General features: G+C 41.8%; 1 protein-coding gene and 1 long non-coding RNA gene across 6 annotated transcripts in view; one reads left to right on the forward strand and one right to left on the reverse strand.

The window, feature by feature from the left end:
* The window catches only part of SLC1A2 (solute carrier family 1 member 2), a 51,056-nt gene extending 50,329 nt beyond the window's left edge, over nt 1-727 (forward strand). Inside the window, exon 11 of the mRNA XM_060159404.1 lies at nt 656-727. Coding sequence (XP_060015387.1) covers nt 656-727 — 72 coding nt within the window. The remainder of the gene's footprint in view (nt 1-655) is intronic.
* Nucleotides 514-17,197, reverse strand: LOC132525858 (uncharacterized). Of its 5 annotated transcripts, none has more exons than XR_009542377.1 (4): nt 17,036-17,197; nt 9,403-9,549; nt 939-1,146; nt 514-707 (listed from the first exon to the last, which is right to left on the reverse strand). It is a non-coding gene; the product is annotated as an uncharacterized LOC132525858 (long non-coding RNA). The 5 variants fall into 5 exon arrangements; XR_009542375.1 differs by having other exon boundaries at nt 837-1,146; XR_009542376.1 differs by adding an exon at nt 3,644-3,783 and having other exon boundaries at nt 514-1,146.
* Nucleotides 17,198-21,986: the final 4,789 nt, after the last annotated feature.

The following is a 21,986-nucleotide window of genomic DNA, read 5'->3' on the forward strand; positions in this document are numbered from 1 at the left end:
ACTCTGTGTAAGGGTTCAGTTCGCTGAGAGCCAGGGAAGCATAATACTGACAGTCTGGAGATTATAGTTGATTAATAAATGTCTGCAATGACATAATTTAGAGATACTGATTTCAGCCTTTTAATTCCCTCCTTTCCTTTTTAATTTTTAAAGCCTGGATAGTTTATATGGTAGAGCCAGACCATCATGATTTGAAAATTGGACGTGCATAAACTCCACCTGGCCTCATTGCAACTGAACCTTTCACATGCATGAGTAGAGCTAGCTGCCTAGTTCTGGATTTTTTTTTCTCTGTGGTTGTTTGGAGTAGCACAAGGGCACTATGTTTTCAGGACTGCATTGTTGTGTGGGGGGTCTATGGGTAACGAGACACCCTCATAACCCTAAAATCATAGTAGAAGTTATTTATCCCCCAACTTGCAAAGTATCTCTAGTCGCTCAATACCCCCCAAGGCAAATATGTATTTTTTTTTAATGTTCGCAAATCAGTGTTGAAAACTAAGACCAGTTCAAAATCGATTTGGAAGGAACAACGTTTAAAATTAATATTGAAGTCGTGTAGTAGAACCTGGGTCTGGTGGTCCTCCACGTAACCCCCCAGGTGGTTTTCTGGTTCGTGGCCCGTAAGCTGGATATTGATGATAATTATTTTCAGGTAACTCTGGCAGCCAGCGGAAAGTCAGCCGACTGCAGTGTTGAAGAAGAACCTTGGAAACGTGAAAAATAAGGATATGACTGTCAGCAAATTCTTGAATAAACTCCCCAGCGTATCTTATGGTAAAAGAGGATATAAACAAGCTTTCTTTAAAAAGAAAAAAAAATATTTCTATGTTTACTTAATCTGTTAGCTGAGGCTTAGAGGATCTGTTGTGAGTCAGTGATAGGCACGGTGCTGTGTCTTTGCCAAATAATGCTTGGTAACCATCTAATTTTCTCACTTGTATTATTGTTTGAATGGATGCCGCTGGAGGAATCAGTTTGAATTGAAGACGCGTTCTTGCCAGCTTCCCTTTTCTCTCAAGATGCAGAACCGTGGATGGTCTTTTCCCAGGGGACACGACTAAAGCCGTGTGGCACATTCCAGGGATTTGGATTCATGAGCAGACAGTCAGTGTGTTACTCCTTCCAATGTTCTCCATGCTTCACCTTGTAACACACAAGAGATTCTGTTAGAAGCCTTCGGAAGTAAATCCCCTTAAATGTCTTGTAGCGTATGTCCTTGTGTTGATTAAAACAAAGTACCCATCTTAAGGTACAATTTCTCTTCCGTATACGCTTTAAGTTAAATGGCTAAATGTTTCAAAGAGAGTCATAGTGGGAGCCATATCTTAAAGGTAGCCGGTTACGGAATCCACTGAGTCTCTGCTCTACCCCATCTAGTTTATGGGAATAATTGTTGAATTTCAAAGTAGGTTTCATCATTTGCTCTAAATTTGATAAGGGATTAGGATGTAATTTACATATAACTTCTGTATATATTGACAAAAGTAAGAGAGCACAGTCAGCATAAATTTTAACCAGATTCAAAGATTCCAATTTGTTTGTGTTTCGTTTGCATCACCTGGCATAGTGACATCAAGTGAGATTACTTGATCTAGGCTTCAGTGTCTTTGTTTCGTTCATACAATTCTTATTTGGGTCTCTACCAAAAAAAGACGTTCTTAATCCCCAACTTATTTCAGTCATGTTCTCATCAGACTAGAAGGCTTAATCATTCTACTCTCCTCACAGATGGAGGGTAGTCGGGTTGGCTGTGCCTCTTTTAATACTAATCTCATGATAAAAACAAAACCAAAACACTGTTAGTTATCTAATATGCAGAAAGCTTTTTGTTATATTATATCACAGCACCTAAAACCAGTTACAGGACACAGTTGGAAGCAGAGCCCATCTTTTCCCCCAGTCTTCTCTGTGGAAAGGAACAGAAAACAAACATAGGTGCAAAATCCTATAAAGGTGACATTCTTATGGCAAAGTCAAGGTAGCCTTGAACCATGAAGTAGGAACAAAGGATGGCTCAACAGGACTTCACAGATGGAATCTTCTCAAGGCTGTGGAAGTTTGAGGGAATACATAATATAATTGGAATAGCCCAGTCAGTGCCTTGCATGCTGTAGGCACCTCCAAGCTACATTTTTCAACATTTTCTGTTGAATAACCCACAGTATTTTCCTAAGGTTGCTGGCTTTAGGACTTTGCTGAGGACTTGAGCATGAATCATTGAGAAATAAGCACATTTGACGTGTGTAGAACCTTGGTCCAATGTGAGGGTAAGGTGTTTATCTGCTGCAGCAGATGGGTGCTGAGATATTCAGGAAGAGTTATAGAGTCCAGATTTTCTTAGGAGAGGGTGTTTATGGACATACATGCCCTTTATTACCCTCTCCTTGTGACTTTTCTCTTCCAAATCAGATACCTTTGGAACACACAAGAGACATGAGATTCTAGTAGTTCTGTATCTTAAGCTCTAGTGTTCTTTTTTTTGGGGGGGGGGAGATAAGAATCAGTGTTGAGCAGTATTAAGTAGTTTTTGCTTTTTTTTAAAAAATACATTTGTCTTCATTTTCATTAGATGGACAGTTAAGAGGGTGGCCAAGGGCATGCTGAAATGTAGTAGTGGAAAATGCATCCTTTACAGCAGATGTTGTGGGTCAAAGGGACAGTTCCTGGGTTTAACTGTGAAGCTGTTAAGGATCATCGTTAAGTGGTGCTCCCAAGAGCTTTTTTATGGTGAGGAGAAGGATTTAGGCAAGGCATCTAGGAGCTTGTGGTTTTGCTGTCTAACGCCAGCTTAGCACTTTTACATACTGGCATGTTACTCAAAGGAGTGGTCTCAGGATCGTCTTCCGAAGACTCTGCCTAAAAGTCTTCCCTGTTTGTTTGTCTTCAGCTTTTTTCTAGTTATCGAGTTAACCTACAAATATATAAGGGGACAGCATGTTCAGAAGAAACTAGGTGCACAGCTTAGCAAAGCAGGTTTTTCAGGTTTGAATCTATGCAATAAGTTTCGTGAGAATATACTTAGGAAATCAGTTCATCTGGAAGTTCAACAAATCAGTAAAAATAAGCAATGTCTCAAGTTCAGGACTAGCCTGAAAACCCAGGATGTATGTAGAGCTGACGTGTGACTGTGTCCTCTGTGTTTTTTAGGTCTCATTCATTCTTCTCCTGCCATACCCACTGGGGTTCTCCTTGCCCAGCATATGTGCCATAAACAGAACAAGTAGATCCAGAATATGCCTCTAACAGCCATTTTCTAAACAGGATATTATAGCCTGTCCGTTATATGCATAGGTTTATTTTAATAGGTCCAACACAAATATGAATGCTTGTAACAGTCCATTAATGTTTGACCATGCATAAATGTTATACTTGTATACAGACATGGCAGGCCAGATACATACACTGCATCCCTTAGGTTCTGTTAAGTCAGGGCTTTGGCAACACCGTTTTTTATGAACTCATTCACTATTTTTAGGAATCAGAATTGTCAGGAGAAAACCAACGAGGTAGACTTTTATTCTCTCCTTTCTCATTTATGTCTTTTGGGAAACCCAAGTGGAGTCATCATTTGATTACCTACTACAATTCAATGAATCAAGTCCTATCAGTGAAAAGAATCACACTCAAGGCAAAGCTTTACCTTAGATCTTTGAGGATGTGCCTCCCATGCAGAGAGCATCAGACAATCAAGGCAATCATCTAAATCACGCAGATCTTCAATATAAAACTTCAGATGATGAGTTTTGAGCCAGGTAGCTGTCAGGTTTGATTCTTCACTTCCTATTGTGTGTGGAAACACACCCTAGAGCCTCATTGCCTGCAGAAGTGGCCATGTTCCAAAAAATATAAATATTTACTTCTCTTTAACTACTCATCAGCTTTGGATGTTCAGGAAAGTCTAAAGAAAGGTTGCCAAAATGCCTAACTTTTGGATTTGAACTGGTGGAAGCTGAGAAAGGCTTAGGGTAAATTCAGATTATGGGGAGATGTACTCCTGGTAGGTAAGGTCAGGAATCCCAACGACCGGTTGAATTGAGGGTCTCAGGTCATTTCCACTCGTGCACAGAGAAATATGTCATTTGCAAGTTTATATCTAGTCAAGAAGCCCCTTTGGAGTTGGATAACTCACCTACTGGGTCCCCAAAAGGAAACCCAAGCCTGCCATGCTTTTGCAAATACCACACTTCCCTTTGTTCCCAATAGCAAAAGTTACGGTACAATATTTCACTTTTGTCTGAATCAAGGGTTCTGTCTGTGCTATATTTTCCATGCAAAGAAGGTCAGAGGATTAAGGCAATCATGTAGCTAATACAGATCTCCATGATCTGAACCAAGTAGCTATTAGAAATATGGCAATGAATCCAAATAGGTACCCATATGCTCAGAGAGAATTCTCCATAGTTCAGACTCTTGATAAACAAGCCTCAGCAGCTCTTGCCTGGTGTGATGACTAAATGCTCAGCGGTTACACCCAGTGGAGGTGGCTCTTCCCACTTCGCTGCTCTTCAGTGCTTGGGGCCATACAATTGTGTGGGTTGCTGGTTTGGCCTTGCTTATTCTCCAAATAAATTCACTCCGAGCCAAGAAAAAGGAACAAATGGGATTTTCCAATTATTGTAATACTTGCTCTTTAAATAAGATATGACCGTCTAGGAGCCTAAAAAGATTAACTTTAAAAACAAAAGGCTTGAAGGAATTCTGAAGTGAGAGTTTTGTAAATCTAGTTGTCAGAGAAGATAAATGGTCTCAGTATCTGGTAATTTCTGGCTAAAACCGAGAAGGACCCCTGAGTGCCAAGCCAGGGACGTTGCCTTGTAGACAGATTTGTCTCCTTGGATGGAGTGAGTTCAAAGCTGTCCAGGCATCAGTTGCTTATGATTTTTCTGAAAAGAAAACCCAATTTCCACTCTTCCTTCTTCTCCCTTCTTATTCCAACCATCATTATTGATGCTTAAGAGACAGTTGAATAAGTGACCATCCAAGTTAGCGCGAGGGTCGGTTTTAGAATAGATGACAGGGAATCTTAACTGAATAGTGTCTTATTTCACCTCACAGCACAGCTAATTCAGGGAATGACATAGAGGTGAGGAGAAATAATGCAGTTGGGTGGAGAAACTTTTGACTTAGACTCTGCCCATTTTTATTCATATAACTTACACAAGTCACTTTACACACAAGCTCCACTGCAGAAAAAAAAAAAAGTGAAGTGCTGGATTAAATGATTAAAACCCCCATCCAGCCCTATGAAACCACCATATAATGATCTCTACTTTAATTTCTTCTTTCATAAGAGGCTTACTGCTATAACACATTAGCTATTTATATTGTAGGTCAGAGGGGCCCACAACAATGAATAATCAATTTGGATTTTTCTCATCCCCTTTGGGGGAAATTAGATTCAAGCCTCTCTCTTCATCTGAAGTTTTACAACAAGCTTGGAAGATGGCCACGTTCATCCACAGTTTGGTATTTGGGGATACAAACAAACCTCCTTTTATAAAACTGGCCTTTGCCTAAGGCACTCTCCTAATAGAAGTAGCCATTCAGCTCAGGGAAAAATGCTGCCAGAGTCATCATGAGGGGCCAGGGTGAGCCTATGGCCTCCCTCAAGGTCTTGCATCATTCTTCTTGTGGCAACAGGGCCCACCCCGAATACCCTAAACACACAGTTTCCTCCAAACAGTCCTAATTGCCGACCCAGTATGGGAATTTGGGAGCATCTGGCAAATCAACTTGAACACTCATGAAACTGGTGGAAGACTTACACAAAAACAGCGACTGTCTGTAAATATTCCCTTTCCACTGGTACGCAGACACATACATCCATGCACAGGGTGGGCCCGGGCCAACTCCTTTCTCTGGAGAGGTATGCAGAGATATTTGGTTGAGTTCATTTTCAAATTTTCCTCTTGATTTGCTATTACTGTGGGCATCACATCACAGGTGGAGAAGGTCTGTCTTACAAGAATAGACTTGTATTGGTGATCATTGCCTTTTTCAATGCCCAGAGTTTCTAGGCTGGATAAAATGCGTGGTCTGTCTGCAAGGTGCATGTGACTGGCCATGGCCTTTGAACAATCTCTTGCACGTTCTGGTACTGCTGCAATGGGCCACGTTTGCATCCTTGCTCTTTGTCCAAACTTCTGCTAAATACGCAATACATTTGGTATTATTGTTTCGTGAGCACCTTTATTGCCAGAGAAGACTTCAGCTCTGTAGATGCGGAGCAGAGGGATGTAAAGCTAGTACTAAAAGGATCGAGTTAGTGTTTGTTTGTTCGTTTAAACTTTTAGTGCAGAAGACCTGACACTAGAGCATCAAGAAAAAGATATTTCTTAGCGGATCCATATAAGAATGTATGGAAAAGTAAGAGAAGCCCTCAAGTTCTTCTTTCATTCACTCTAAATAATATCCTGAGTAATTACTGATCAGCTTTTTTTTTCCTTTATTTTTCCATGTCCAGCTTTGCCTTACCTTCTTACTTCTGGTGCAAATATCCATTTTGATATTTTTTGAAGTCCTTCTGCTTATTATACAGGGCCCTGTTGTGCTGAGGATAAAACCTGCTACTGGAACAGATCCCTCTACCTTGCAGTCAGCAGTTGACCTAGAGCCTGGGTAGCAACAGGTCTCCAGTTCCTCCGGAGACACCTCCCATCCCTGGGTGAGTGTTGGAACATAACAGCTGACTGTGACCCTTGTCATCATTCCCTGTGGGGATGGGGATGATGCAGCAGGAGACTCGCTCCTTCTGGGGCTCCGTTTCTTCTCATGGCAACCATTTAGCTGCCTAGAAACAGCCTGCTGCCTTCGGTAGGAAAGAGATGCACACACTAGCCAAGGAAGTTAGTCTAGCATATCTCTGAGTTTTCGCCTCCATGGAGCAAATTCTCTGAAGTGCATGATCAGAACGCCGGCACTGTGGTTGCTCACTTCTCCAGGAGAGTTATTCTCCTTACTAGGAACTCATCCTTTGGCATCCAGATCTTTCCATAAATGACCTTCACTCCTTCCCTTCCTCCTTCCCCTGGGAAACCTCAGCATTGCATTTCCATGTTACACAAGACAGATCAGGTTATCTGGTCACTACAGAGATTTGTATATAAAAAACTACTTTTGTGAGGATTTTTGTATATCGTTTTTCTATTTGTTCTCTATGGCTTGAGGAGAGAGCTGGCAAACTGTGAATCTAATTTGGTCTTGCTGCCCACGGATATATTTTGGCTTCCTGGTAAAAATCTATGTTACCAGGGACAACATATTGCCCTCTGATCAGTATTGCATCTACCCCCAAATTCCTCCAGTCCAACCTTACATTCTTTTTTAAACAAATCCGTGGGCTTCTTTGCTATTATTTATAAAGAGCATGAGAAAACATATTTAGAGTCCTGGATATTATATGGTTAATATTGATTTAGCCTTTAATGATGTTATAGGTTTGTATCTATTCTTCATAAACCATAAAGAACTCAGTGTAGACTGAATTGATCTATTTAGTATCTGTAATTTTGCAGACAGATATCTTCTTATGGTATTTTCTATATAACCACATACGTAGAATTACAACTAATTAGAGCACAAGACGTTTCTACAGCAATTTAGAGCTGTCAGTTGTTTCCTGAGCATACAGCCACATTTGAAAAATTTAAGAACCCAGTCCTTTCCGATGCAATGAACAAAATGACCATTAAGAGCAAGGAGTCACTTCAATCCCTTAGCTGGTTAGGATATGCATTTAAACGATTAGTCTTTTGAACTCAAGGAATGGTGCTGACTCCTTATTATTTTTTTTTAAATTAATTCATTTATTTATTTTTGGCTGCGTTGGGTCTTCATTGCTGGGCTTTCTCTAGTTGCCGTGAGCGGGGGCTACTCTTTGTCGCGGTGTGCGGGCTTCTCATTGTGGTGGCTTCTTTTGTTGTGGAGCGCTGGCTGTAGGCGCACAGGCTTCAGTAGTTGTGGCATGCGGGCTTCAGTAGTTGTGGCTCGCGGGCTCTAGAGCGCAGGCTCAGTAGTTGTGGCGCACGGGTTTAGTTGCTCTGTGGCATGTGGGATCTTCCCAGACCAGGGATCGAACCCGTGTCCCCTGCATTGGCAGGCGGATTCTTAACCACTGCACCACCAGGGAAGTCCCGTGACTCCTTATTTTTGACACCAGGTCTTGTTTTTCTAGGTAAGCATTCTAATTTTGCTTTTCTCCAAGAAAATGAGAAATAAGGTGATAATAGTTGGATCATTTCTATGTCAGAACCTCCCATGCCTTCCTAATAATTTACGTGAAAATTGGCTTAGGAAAACTTTGAATAGAGAGATTGAGGGTGAGTGCAAGGAAGCAAATCAGGACAGATTTGTCGCAGTTCGTTCTTGCCAAGCAAATTGGTAGTAAATGTCACATTGTTATGTGAATTAAGCACATATTTTTAAGAAAAAAAAATACTGGTACCAGCTCTGAAGCAATACTCCATCACTGGGGCTTAGAGTCACATTGAAATTGTTTAGAAGCAGCCCAGGTAGATCCTGTCCTCAGGTGAGTAACAATCTATGTAAATTTCCCCAAAAGGCAAATCAATAACTACTGCAAAGACAAGGGAGGGTCTTCCTTCCACCAAACACGCTTTCTGATATGGTTGTAGGGCTAGTATTTTTGCTATGTTTTAGGAAAATAGTTACATAGAAAGTGTACCGGTGTGTATTTGAACCCGCTCCTCATTAAGCAAACAGATTAGATGTGCCCTCAACTGGCAACGACTGTATCTGTGATTTTCAAGTACAGATAGCTGTCAAGCATGAAGTTCTTGTGTGTACACAGTAACACTTGGTTCACGCATGAAGAACAGTGCCTATGCACTTTGTGTAGCTATAATGTAGGTATCTGTGTAATTTCAGTGAAATGGTATATAGATGTATTGTAATTTAATTTAAATGTTATTTTTGGCCGTTCATCTAAGTGCAGTAGACATGTTGATTGTTGTTTTGAAAACCCAATTTTCCTTCCTAGATAACTAGTAGTGAATAATTTTTCCTCTTTCTTAAAGTGACTTGGGAATGTATATCAGTGAAGAACTTATCTATGAATCCTTTGTACCGATGATTGTTTGAAAGTCTGTGTGTGTCTAGTATCTTTGTAATTGTGCAATTCGGGGCAAAGGAGGGTTGGGTATGTGTCATGATTCTTAGTGAAAGGGCATCTGAAGTCTATGTAGTGCCCAATGAGTGCAACTGTGGAACTTTTGATTATCTAGGCTTAGGTAGATTTAGAATGAGGACATTTATCTGCAGCCCTCCTTCACTTGACGGATTGGGCTCACAGAGACAAAAGGCTCGTCTCCTTCTCAGCATGAGCATGTTAGCATTATATCCTTAGGAAAAGGTCTGTCTCTTTGGTTGCCAAATACTGACCATGATGCTCATGACTTAAAGGTTCTGAAGAGCCTCGTCCTCCTTGGTTTCTTGAGTCACGGTGTAGGAAAGACATTCACTGACTAACTGCCGTGTAGGCAAAACCCCACAAAAGCACACTTCTGGTAGTAAATTGCACAGTTGTCTCTAGAAAGATAAGAGAAGCACAAGGATGGTCAGTGTACAGCTTTGGGGTTGCAAAAGAAAAAAAAACAACTGGTGAAGCACAGATCCCACATATGTGAAGGGAGTAGGACCTCTACCTAGTAGGCTTTGTGTGTGTGTTTCAAGCAGTGGAAGAGGAGGTTCAATGCAATTACATACCTGCCTCCAAAACACACATCCTGTCTAATTATCACTAAATGGAATGCTGTGGGGTCTATAGTTCCTGTAACCCCTTTTTCCTCTGTAAGGACAGAGAAGGATGGCCATGTGCAGCTGGGAACACTGAGTGCCCCTCTCTTTTCACAAGAGGAGTGAAGCTTAAGAGATCCTCTGAGGGCACAGAGCACGTTAATTTTCAGTGTCTTCTCCAATGATTGGAGTGAAGGAATGTAAATGGGAACAGGCACATTTTTTTTTTCCTGAAAATGTGGCTTCTTCAACTCCCGTCAAATTCAGGATGAAACCTTACCGAAAGAAAGCTAACCTTTAGGCTGGATTCCCTTTGAAGATTCTTTTTGTGTCCAGAATAAAAGATAAGAATAATTGTTTCCCTCACATAGCACATAGTGTTTAAAGACTAATGAATGAAAAAAGATAAAAACTTCAACTAATTTTGGGGGTGTTTCTTACATATGGTACTAGGAAATGCCTTGCTGGCAAAGCACATTTTGGGTAGTTGAAGTATTTTGTTCTCACCTTTAGCTTTCTAAGCTTTCTTACCATGTGGACTGATTACTGTAACATTACATGTGTACAATAACTGCATATTCTTTATATACGGGAAATAATCTGTAAATCCAATATTTCACTAAGTGTTTTAACTTTTATGTATATATCTCTCATCAATAAATGTGGATTCCAATTTCTCTTGGTTGTTGCCTCTCCTTCAACTCCAATTTTAAACTAGTGTTGGTTACATGGTGTCTCCAGTGCTCCTTTTGGAGAAGTTTGTGGATCAAAACCTACAGTGTCTAAATGAATATTTTCTAGGAAGCCTAAATATATGGTGGAATCACATCTTATGCTATAAAGTTATGAGTTGGGGCTTCCCTGGTGGCGCAGTGGTTGAGAGTCCGCCTGCCGATGCAGGGGACACGGGTCCGGGAAGATCCCACATGCCGCGGAGCGGCTGGGCCCGTGAGCCATGGCCGCTGAGCCTGCGTGTCCGGAGCCTGTGCTCCGCGACGGGAGAGGCCACAACAGTGAGAGGCCCGCGTACCACAAAAAAAAAAAAAAAAAAGTTATGAGTTCGATAAAAATGGTGTATAATCAAAATTATCCTTGTGAACAGCCAGTATGTGTTATCCCCCAAATCTCAGGAGCCTAAAGCAACTGAGGTTGATTTCTTGCTCATGTGATATGTCCATCATAGTTTGACTGGGGGACTCTGTTCCACGCCGTCCTCACTGGGGGGTCTGAGGGAGACTCTTCCCCCTTATGCCTCTGCACTTGCCAAATGCAGGAATAAGAGAACGTGGCACATCTTACACTGCCTCCTAAAGCTTCCTTCCGAATGTCGTATGCCTCACTTGTGCTCATTTATCAAAGGCCAGAACTAGTCACATGGCTCTACCTAACTTTAGAGAGACAGGAAAGTGCAACCTTACCAGATGCCCAGGAGTAAAACTGGAAAGAGTTGATGAACAGCTCTAATGACTATTAGGCCGTCAAAAATTCCTTAAATCATTCATAAAGGATAGTATACAAACATATAGTCTTTTCATTTGTCCAACACAGAAAGTTTTTCTCTAGTATTGAGAAAATCATTGCTATGGAAGTAAGTGACGAGCATTTAGCAGTCACGTTGTAGAAATAAAATGCATGGTCTTCAAAAGTAGGATCACAGTCAGCATAAGATTTTCATGCAGTGAAAGGTGTATATTACAGGAAAGGAGCCCCACTGAGAGAGTGACAGGTTTTCTGTTCACGCTCCAGGGCACCCACATATTGAATAGAATGGCTTGGATTAGTTGAATTGTTCTCTCTCATTGTTTTTTGGGAGGAAAGGAAGCAAATATTTGATTTTAACTAAATAAAATACATGTATGTGATACATCACAATTTCTTTCACCAGTGTCAGCAATTTATGTAAATTGTTGGTGAAAATGGACGCTTCCTTTGAAAAGGCACTTTTCCTTATCCCTTTGGAATCAAGCGTAGATCACACCCATATTCAAAATGTTATTAAAATCTTACTTACAGAAAATATGCTTGTCGGTGAGTTTCTGGGCTGCCATTTGGTCTTAAAGTAGCAAAGAGCCACAAATCAGAGTCAAGGGAAACTTAATACATTCGTATGGATACAATTTGATCATTATCAACTACTTCAAAAGAGGACACAGGCCAAGAGAAGCTTGACTTTGCTTGTTCAGGGAGTATGATCCCCATGTTCTAATTTCTTACCCTGTCTTCTGGAACAGAGGTGTTTAATCCACCCACTGTCATGTAAGGCCACTTGTATGTTGCTTCAACTTAAAGAAGAAGAAGAAGAAGAAAAAGAGGAAGAAGAAGAATTACTATTATTTTGGGGGTGAGAATGGAAGGAGGAATTGTAGACTAGGAACCAGTAGGCAAGAGTTCTGATCTTTGCACAGTCACTAAAGAGTTGTGCAAATGTGGTCAAGTCCCTTTGCAATTTGCAAGTCATTTTGACATATGTAAAATTAGGGGTTTGAAGTAGATAATTTCTAAACTTTTGAACTCTGAAATTTGAATTCCATCAGCTGGGTAAGTCATCATGACTACAGATAGTTTTATTTTTTAATCTGATTATTTTAACGTCATATACATACAAAAGAATATATGTAACCTACATCTAAGTCATGATGCCACATGATATAGAATCATACGAATCTATTAGCCAGTGGGAAAATTAAAGCATCACCAATAACTTCCCTTGACCTTTGTACTCCTTCCTTATCCCATTAAGCTGCTTTACTCCCCAGGGGAAACTGCTATGGGAATTTTGTGTTTATCATTCTTCTGCTTTAAAAAATATTTTTATCTCACACACATGCATGACTCCACAAGCTTTGCTTATTACTGAGCTTTATAAAAAAGGGTATCGTACCGCATGTGGTCTTTTCCAACATGTCTCTTTTCTACCTAATGTGTTTCTCAGTTCATTCATGTTGTTACAAGTAGCTGTGGTTCATTCATTTTCACGGCCGTATAATTACATAGTATGTGAAATGTGCCACACTTTGGTTATTCACTTTCCTGCCAGTGGACATTTGCCTCATTCCCGGTTGTCTTCAGATGTCAAATAGTGCTGCTATGAACGTTTTTATATGTTTCCTGGGCATTGCTCCTAGATGCAATAAAAAAAATTATGTATTTGTGCGTCTGTGTATCTCTCTGTGTATGTGTGTGTGTGCACATGACTGAAAAGTTCCTATTCAACTCTTCTACCTATTTGTCCATGGCTCCTTCAGTGGGCCCACTTGTGGACACTGTTGGACCGCCTGGTGATCCACACACTGCTGGCTGTTTAATGGAGTCCATCTCTCTAGCAGGAACACAGAGCATTTTTAAAAGGGGAATTTAAATTGAAAGCTGAAGCCTTCTTTCCTCAGGCTCACATGGTACGGCCTTTGAGTACAGCTCTGACGGTAGCCAGAGAGGACCTGCTAAGTCTTTGACCTCTTCTTTAACCAACAATGCGCTAGGCCCAGCAACTCCACCCAGCATCAGCAGGTTGTTTGCTATGATGCAAAGAAGAAGAAGTTTGACGGAAGAAGTTACAGGAAGTCACAAGAAATCTCTCCACCTACCCCAAGAACCACTAGTAGCCCCATTAGCTACACTCCCTTCCCCCCGCAATGGAAGATTATAGAAACGTAAAGGGTAGTGTCTCTGCAAAGGAAGAGCTCTGTGGCTGCCACCTAAGGCATGAAACCTTCTGGCACCTCTACTTCTAGGCATAGTGACATAAACAGGAAGCCAGGACTCTGTACTTCAAAGAACCACAGGTGACAGAAGGTTCAGGCACCTCCAAGGAAACTTTCATGAGGTGCTCTCCCCGCTCGTTACCTCTCAGCCCAGACAGGAAGGCATGGGTGGAGATGCCCACACAGTTGACGTGGGCCCTGCCAGAAGAGAGGACTGTGGAGTCCCTGGAAAATAATACTTTCCTTCCTGGTAATTTTTTAAGTTTCATTTATTCATCCTCCTACTGAGGCGGTGAGAGGCCATCTTTAATTCTCTTGTCATTATCAGAAAAACTGAGACACAGAGGCTGAAATTCAGGAGTGTTAGTTGGGTCCACACTGCTTGTCCAAAAACAGTATAAAGAGAATAAAGCCATCCAATATGAATACTGTTTTTACTCTCAAACATTTAAAAGCAATGACTTTAAATTCTTCTGAATTCCAGAGAGCAGACAAATAAAACGTTATTGCATTCCTCCAATGCACTTGATTGGGTCAGAATGAATATGAAAAACCCCAAGATCTATTTTTGTCTGTGATTTGAGGTAATCAGATTTTAGCCTTCCAAATATTGTCTGGAAAAATCTAGAGGCCTCCAGTGAAGGAAAAAAAAAGGCAAATATATAGAGCTGCTGTTGTGTGAGGTATACTCGTTTTGTGGCATGACCTGGCTCTCCTGGAATTCTCCAACGCCTTCTGTCACTTCTCAGACGTTTTCCAGGCCTGGATAACATACTGCTCACAGAGGGAGGGGCCGTGGAATTTCCAAATTGTCTTCATCTGAGTGAAAAGTTCAGCTGGAATGCAGTATCCCCTTTCTGGTTGCTTACCCTCCTGATCCCAGACTTTTCTCTCATCTCGGTGAGGAGGATAGAGATCATTCTAGACTGTAAGACCGGAAAGGACCTCAGAGGGCAAATATTTGAAGTTTAGCCGGGCCTTTTTGCAGATGAGGAAATTGGTACCATAATTTAAAATGAATTAGAGGCAATACAGCGGCAAACCAAGGTTAAATCCTGGTTCTGTATCTTTCCTAGCTATAGACCATTGGCGTGTTTATGTAGCCTCACTTTCCTCATCTGTGAAATGGGGCTAATCATGCCTATGCTGTAGGGGCTTTAATAGAGAACATCCATAAAGTAGTTAGCACAGTACTTGGCACATAGTAAATGTTCAATCGGTGATAGCTATCGTCATCATCACTATCATCATCCTTAGCATTATCAGTCCCAATTTCTTAGTGACTAAGCTGGAGGAAGCCTGGCTTCCTCTTTCCCAATCTGGGCTCTTTTACAGCCATATCACATGGACTCTAGTCTATAACCCAGGGCTCAGCTGGCCTTCCAAAAATCTGAGCTTTGTTGCTGGACCATGACCTCTCCTGAACCGGCCTGGGATAATCTTTTCTTTACTCCTAGAGAAGCTTCATGAACGTTATAAGCCTGTACAGTTGGGTGTTCCAGGTGCCCCTCTACTCTTTCTTCTGTTACTTGCCAAAGCTCTGATCCGTGGCAGTGACGGAAGGCGCTGGATTTCTTTGGGGACAGGAAGCAAATCTCAGCCTGGCCAAACTGGCCTCTCACTGGGATGGGAGCCTGAGCTGGCTCTTCCAACGGGAAAAGAAACAGGACATCCAGAAATGAAGCAATCCTTTTCTTCACTGGAGAAGTCCCTCGAGGAGTCCTTAGCTCAGAGTGTTGCAAGTACTAGTAGAGAGAAATGTCATGAGAAAGGCTGCTTCTATGGAATGTGGCCAACCCAACAGGGCCCTCCAGAACTCTCCTGGCTGAGTCTATTCTCAGCAGTTTCCCTTCCCATCATCCTTTTCTCCTTTGCCCTGTCTTCTCTCCTGAATGACATTCCTGTTCTCTCTCAACAGTTTCAAGAACAGAACTTGGGAGAAACTTTTTGCAGCCTTTTGGTTTGGGGAACTCATCCATTGCTATGCTAGCATCATCTCAAAATGACACCCCTCTACAGCTTTCAGCAGCTGCAGGGCACGGCCACAATCTTAGGAGCCTGAGAGTTATGATTAATAGTAGCTATTGTCATAGGTAGCATCCCTAGAAGCAGAATCTTGGACAAGATTCAAGTTCACATGATTTTTTTGAGGGAGTACTTCTCAGGAAATGCAGTAAGGACGTGAGGGTAGCAGGAGACGGAAGGGAAAGAACTGAGCAAGGAGATAGCTTCAGGGAAAGTCTAACTTTAAGTTGTCTCCCCTTGAGGAAAGGAGACTTGTCTTTGGCACTCATATCAGTCAGTCATTGACTGTGGGCCACTTAGGGGTTGCAGGCAGAACCTCCAGGGTAAGGCAGATCCCGTTTGCAGAGAGTCATTCTCTAGAGAAGGGGGCAGCTGTGAGCTGTTAGCTTTGACACAGCAGTTACGGAGTGGGTGCACCAACCTCAGAAGGAGAGCTGGGCAGTGTACCAATGGCATCTACTACAGCTTTCCTCCCACACGTACCTACCACGTGGCAGGCTCTTGTATACCTTAGGTCTTTTAGTTCTCACAAAAATTCTGTGAGGCAGGTGCTATCACCCTCCCTATTTTACAGGTACTGAGATTCAGAAAGACCTCAGAAGAATTTGGCCTGGAGGTCTTTCCAGTTTCAATGCCTCCCACTATACTGGCTCCATTTCCCCAAATAACCCAGCAGAGTATATTGCCACAGTGCCCATTTTTAAATGGCATTTGAACCTCTGTACAATACTCCTCAATGTCTAATCTGGAAGCCTAATTATGCATAAGACTTTCGGCCATTCAGAGAGGATTGGTCATGCTTGTCACACCATGAGGTCCTGCATCACCCACTTAACTGTTCCCTGGAGTCATGAAACACATGTTTGGTAAAGAGAAGATCTCAAAGGATACCTGGAGCCCTAAGGTACACCTGTAATAGCTGGCCCAGCTCATCAGAACATATTCTCTTCCCTAAAGCATTTGCTAAGTCAACAGGCCAATGAGTGTCATCTTGAGTGTCAACTCTGATCAACTCTGATCAACTCTGAGAGTGACAGGGATTCCCAGGTGCTATCTGTGCTCACTAGGAAAGAATCCCACTTGATTTTCAATGACTGCAAAAGAAGAGAGAAGAGGCTGTGATTTATGTTTGTCTTATATCTGCCATCCTTAATTGTAGCAGCCAGGATGAGTTGCACTGCAATGACAAACAACACCCAAGTCTCGGTGGCCTCAGCAAGATGAGTTTATCACGAGCTCAAACGTAGGTCTCCCACAAGTCTGCATAGGTCACCCTACTCATTGCACCCTGCTCAGGATCCCTCGATGATAAACCAGCTACTATCTTGAACAGCTGTGTTGACACGACGGAAGAAAAGAGCTCTAGGAAGGTCCTCACGTGAACAGTTAAATGTCACCTCAGCTCCCAACTCATTGGCCAGAACTAACACACAGCCCCACCCAGCTCCAAGGGAGACTGCAATGCAGTCCCCTCACATTCTCAGAATGGAGATGATCCAGAAACATTTGTTGAACAGCACTAACAAATTATTATGGTCCACTTCTCTTGTCACCTAATATTTGGTGCACTCTGTTTTCCAAACGCAAAACGTGCTCACCACTTCACCAAGGGAGACCACGTCAAAGTCTCATCCAATTATGGCATCAAGCTCAAAACCCAGGATCTTGGGGTGATGCATGGAAATTCCTACATATGGTTCGGACGTGGCTCCTATTGGCCTAGGAATCAATAAACAAAAAAAATCCAAGTTTTCCGCAGCTTCTAATCTCTCCTCCATATGGGACTATATTTCAATATAGTCCCATAGTGAAATAGGGACAGTTTAGTCACCTTAAATACTCCCATCTGGAAAGGGGACAAATGGAAGAATTACAAGTGACTGAGCCATAGCATTTCAGAAACCCTGGTGGGCAGACTTTAGAGACCCCCTCAACGACAGATAAGGGAAGTTTCTTGATTAGGTCTTGATCTGGCTCCCTGGGAGCCAGTCCATTCCTCACCCCCTCCAATGACCCTGAATCCCACCTCCTAGTAAGCCCTTCTTTTTCCATTATACTTCATTGATGCACATGAAGAGAACATTCAGGAATAATCTCTCCTGTAGCAACATCTTCTGCTTTCTGTTAATAGAAAGTTGGGGTCCAGGGCTCCTTTTAAGTCTTGATCAATTACAGAGTTTTCTAGTTGAGGCCTATGGTCTCTGTGGCATCACGACTCTTATAATTTTTGCTGGCTTTCGTCTGTTTGACTCTAACCAGCCTCATATACCAATAGCCACACCTACAGTCCTTCTAGAAACACATCCCTTTCTCTTAATTGTGGGTACCTTGAGTCAATCAGTCTTAAGGCAGAAAGCCATGTCCTTAGATTTATTTTTCCCAGAGGCTTTTTTTTTTTTTTTAATGAAAGACTATGCTGAATGCTGCCTTAGGTCCTGCAGAGGTTTTAACAATAGACATGATAACCATGTACTTGAATTGATTTTGCTTTTGAGGCTGAGCTGGCTTTTAGGGCATAAAACATCTCTCTATTTTATCTTCAATTATCTGGGGTTGAGAAGCAGTGATTTCTTCCAGCTGTACAGGTGTTCACATTTCTAGAATCTCTCCTTCCCTCTGGCAGGTAACGTAAGTATTTGAGTTAGTGACTGTGCCATCCGTCAGGGTCTCCAAGTGTCTCTGATGGCAGAGCCTGAGGCCTGTGATGAATGTATGGCATGAGTGGGCAATAAACTTTGTTATTAAGGGCCATGGAGAATTTGTATTTGTTTGTACTGCAAATGGCTGCTTGATATATCAGGCAAATTTATCTCCCACTCTGGGTTTCAGCTTAGGTGTTTCCTTTCTGTTGCAGCCTCATTTGGAAACAAAATCAAACACTTAAGTTTCAGTAACTATCTGAGGATGATACATGTTTAACTGGTCTGAAGAGAAGGGAACTCAATTGTCAGAGGTTTCCAAAGGCAAGGTGAAGGAAAGGCAGTCTCGGCTGCTATAATGTAAAAGTTGTTTTTCTAAGATTGAGGCTAGAGAGTCTCAGAATCACAAAAAAATTTTTCTGCACCAATTTCAAGTTAGAAATATATATTAGAAACAGCTATGTTATTGGAAAATAAAATAATGAATTGGGTGATTAAAAATGACCCCACACTAATGTTATACCTTTATTTCTGCCCCAATGGAATGGGTGTCTAGATATCCTCTGAATTGATGGAAGTCAGGAGGAAAGTCTTTCCTCTTTCTCCAGCTGGATTCTTGCTGCGGGGAATGCTCATGTTGCTTAGTGGAGCACACAGGCAGTTTCTTGTTTAACATGTATCAAATCTGTATTAAGTGCCAGACACTGGTCTATGGATATCTTTATTTATATCCTCACAACAACTCTATGACATATGTGCCTTCGTTAACCCCATTTAACAGATGAACAAACTGAGGCCCAAAAATGTTAAGTAAGATGCCCTCAGGCATACTGTTCACTCAGTAAGTAATAATCAGGGGGAGGAAAAGATACCCCTTTTCTATTCTTCTCTTGGATAGTTGGAGACTGGAAGGCAGATTAATTTTGCAAGGGTGCTGCCACCATAACTTCCATCACCAGCTCTGCCACTGGACATGTCTACCACGTTCCTACAGCTGTGAACCTCTCTTTACTTCTCGCTTGTCTGTGTGTCATTTGCTCAAGATTCAAAGTCCTGGGCAGGAGGGTCCTTTTGGCCAAGCTTGTCTAGCTCAAGCTTAAGTCATGCTTTTCTGTTTCTTACCCACTCTCTGTCCACAAGGTACCTCAAGACGTAGACATCTCCTGGGCTCTGCTGGATCTCTTCTCAGAGGTACTTTCTCTGCACACACTTTGGGTTAGAGCTTCCTGCACCAGCTGAACCAGGAACCCCTCTACCATTTGCTTTCTGTCTTCTAAAATCTGTTGAAATCTCTTTTTCTGAAGTGACTTCTTCCATTCTTTTTTGTACAGGTTGGTCTATACTTTCGATACATTTGTTATAATTTGAGTAATTCTTAAGAAGAAAAATACATAAATGATTATATTCAAGCTGTTGACTTTAACTGACAGTCCGAGGGGGAATATCCATTCTCAAATATGAGCAATAGTGCATGTTGCATCCTTTCCCAACCAGCAGTGCCAGGCCCATATGTCCCTCGTTTATACACACCATTGTATAAGAAGCTCTTCTATACAGTAAGTCCCCTACATATGAACCTTCAAGTTGCGAACTTTCAAAGATGCAAACATGCCCCGTATGCCAGCTGTTGTACTGTACTACTGTACTTTTCAAGATACTATACTGCAAGATTAAAAATGTTTTATATTTTGTTTGTTTACTTTTTATGTATTATTTGTGAGAAAATTATTATAAAGCTATTACAGTACAGTACTATATAGCCGATTGTGTTAGTTGGGTACCTAGGCTAACTTTGTTGGACTTACGAACAAATTGGACTTACGAACGTGCTCTTGGAACAGAACCCGTTTGTATGTAGGAGATGAACTGTACACCATCACTCCTCTAGCTAGCTAGGTCCACTCTGACATCTTGGTGACATTCTGCTAACTCTTAAGCAGCTGTCCTGGGGAATATATTCACAGCTTAATTCTCTTATGACCTGATTGAAAATAACCAGACACCATATCCCCATTCAAATACCCTGGGAAAAATAATCTCCAAAATGCAACCAGTGAATTAGGTTCCTCCTTTTCTGCCACATAAGATGTGTCTCTTGCTATGCTTCACCTGTGCGTTTGTTCAGCACTTATCATTGAGCACCTGCTATGTGCCAGGCATATTGCTGGGTGTAGAGGACACTGCAGGGAACGTGAAGCTTATTGTGAAGGCTACACCACTCCAGCTACTGGCGATTTGAAATCCTTCCTCAATTGTAAGAATGCAATGGGGAGAGGACATCCAGGCACTGTGGACCTGATTTAACTTCCTTATCCCCAGGCTATGCAAGCTGGTGTGTGTGAGTGTGATGTGTGTGTATCTGTGTGTGTGTGATGTTTCTTCCTGGAGTGGGCAATGTGAGATATGCCTTTCCAAGGCTTGCTCTTCGTCTCCTTTTAATTCCTGTCCTTCATCATCTCTCCTCCATTAACCCCATCTATCTCTGGTGTCCCCTCCCTTTCTCCTAGTACCCACTACCCCTTCCCACAGAAATCATGACGTCTCTTCCCTTTTCAGCTCTCTCTGCTTCCCTCACTTTCCCAGCCTTCCGTGTTGGATGTCAATTATTTTTCTCTTCCTCCAAGTTACAGCTGTTCCACAGAGAATGGTGGGCTCCGTCTCTGTGTCCTCTGGATTCCCCAGGGGTGAGCCCTGGTCTCTGAGAACTGGAGAGATTGGAAGAAAAACTTGGTGAGAGATTGCCACCCTGGGTGGTGGCTGGGTTTCCCCTGGATTACCTAAAATTAAACATATCTCATCACCTCCAGGATTAATCTCTTTCAGAAGCCCCCTGTCCTGACCTAAATAACAAATACCATTTTCTTCCACTCTTCTTGACACTCCTCTTAGCAGAGTTAGCACCTGGACTAAATATGCTACTAGAGCAATTCACACCCACCTGGTCTCTGAGGTAATTTATCTTATTGGACAATAAGATAAATTGGACAGTAAAGAATGTCTTATCCAAATCATGTTTCCCTAAACTCTGAAGGCAGGAAGCACTCTCAGTTCAAACAGTCCCAGTGATATTATTTGAAATTTAACTCATTTGTGTAAGTTGTTAAACTTAGAGGATACTTTTGGGAACAGAGAATATTTCCAGCAAAAAAAAAAAAAACTTCTGGGAATAAAGAATTTTCCAGAAAAGATGTTTGGTTGTCTATTTACCTTTCTATAGTAATGGAGTAGACCATTAATTTTGTATTTTTGATGTTAAATTCTTTTTAAGGAAGGAGACAAGCCATCAAATAAGCCAATCGTTTCTTTGAGAAGCCTAGATGCTTTTAGCAAATTCATATAGCCAAAAGAATAATTCCAAACCAAAGTTAAGAGCCACGATTTGGTATGGAATTGAACTTTTCCCCAAACACCAAACAGACAAGTCATATGTGCTACATTTAGAGCTGACTAGTAGGCATAAACTGTTTGAATCCCAGATGATGTCGGAACTCATTTACTAGCTGGTCAGTGCTGATGCCAGCATCCTTAGGAGCTGTAATGAAAATCATTCCTGTTAAAAAGATGGGTAGGTGAGGGCAGAAGCAGTGTATGCAGGCGTTAGGAGAACAGGCTCTGGCTCCAGGCTGCTCACGTTGACATCCTGTTTCTGCCACTTACTAGCAGAATGACTATGCTCCCCGTGGCTTGGTCTCCCCATCTGTAAAATGAGGATAATAAAGTACTTGATCTCACATGGGTGTTCTGAGTTTTGTTTCACTTTTCTTATTTCAGCACACATTCATGTGATGCACTGTGCCAAATACTGTTCCAAGACCTTCAAGATGTTAATTTGTTTAGTTCTGATAACTCTATAAGCTATGTTCTA

Source organism: Lagenorhynchus albirostris, chromosome 9 (assembly GCF_949774975.1).
Source record: "Lagenorhynchus albirostris chromosome 9, mLagAlb1.1, whole genome shotgun sequence".
Lineage (NCBI taxonomy): Eukaryota > Metazoa > Chordata > Mammalia > Artiodactyla > Delphinidae > Lagenorhynchus > Lagenorhynchus albirostris.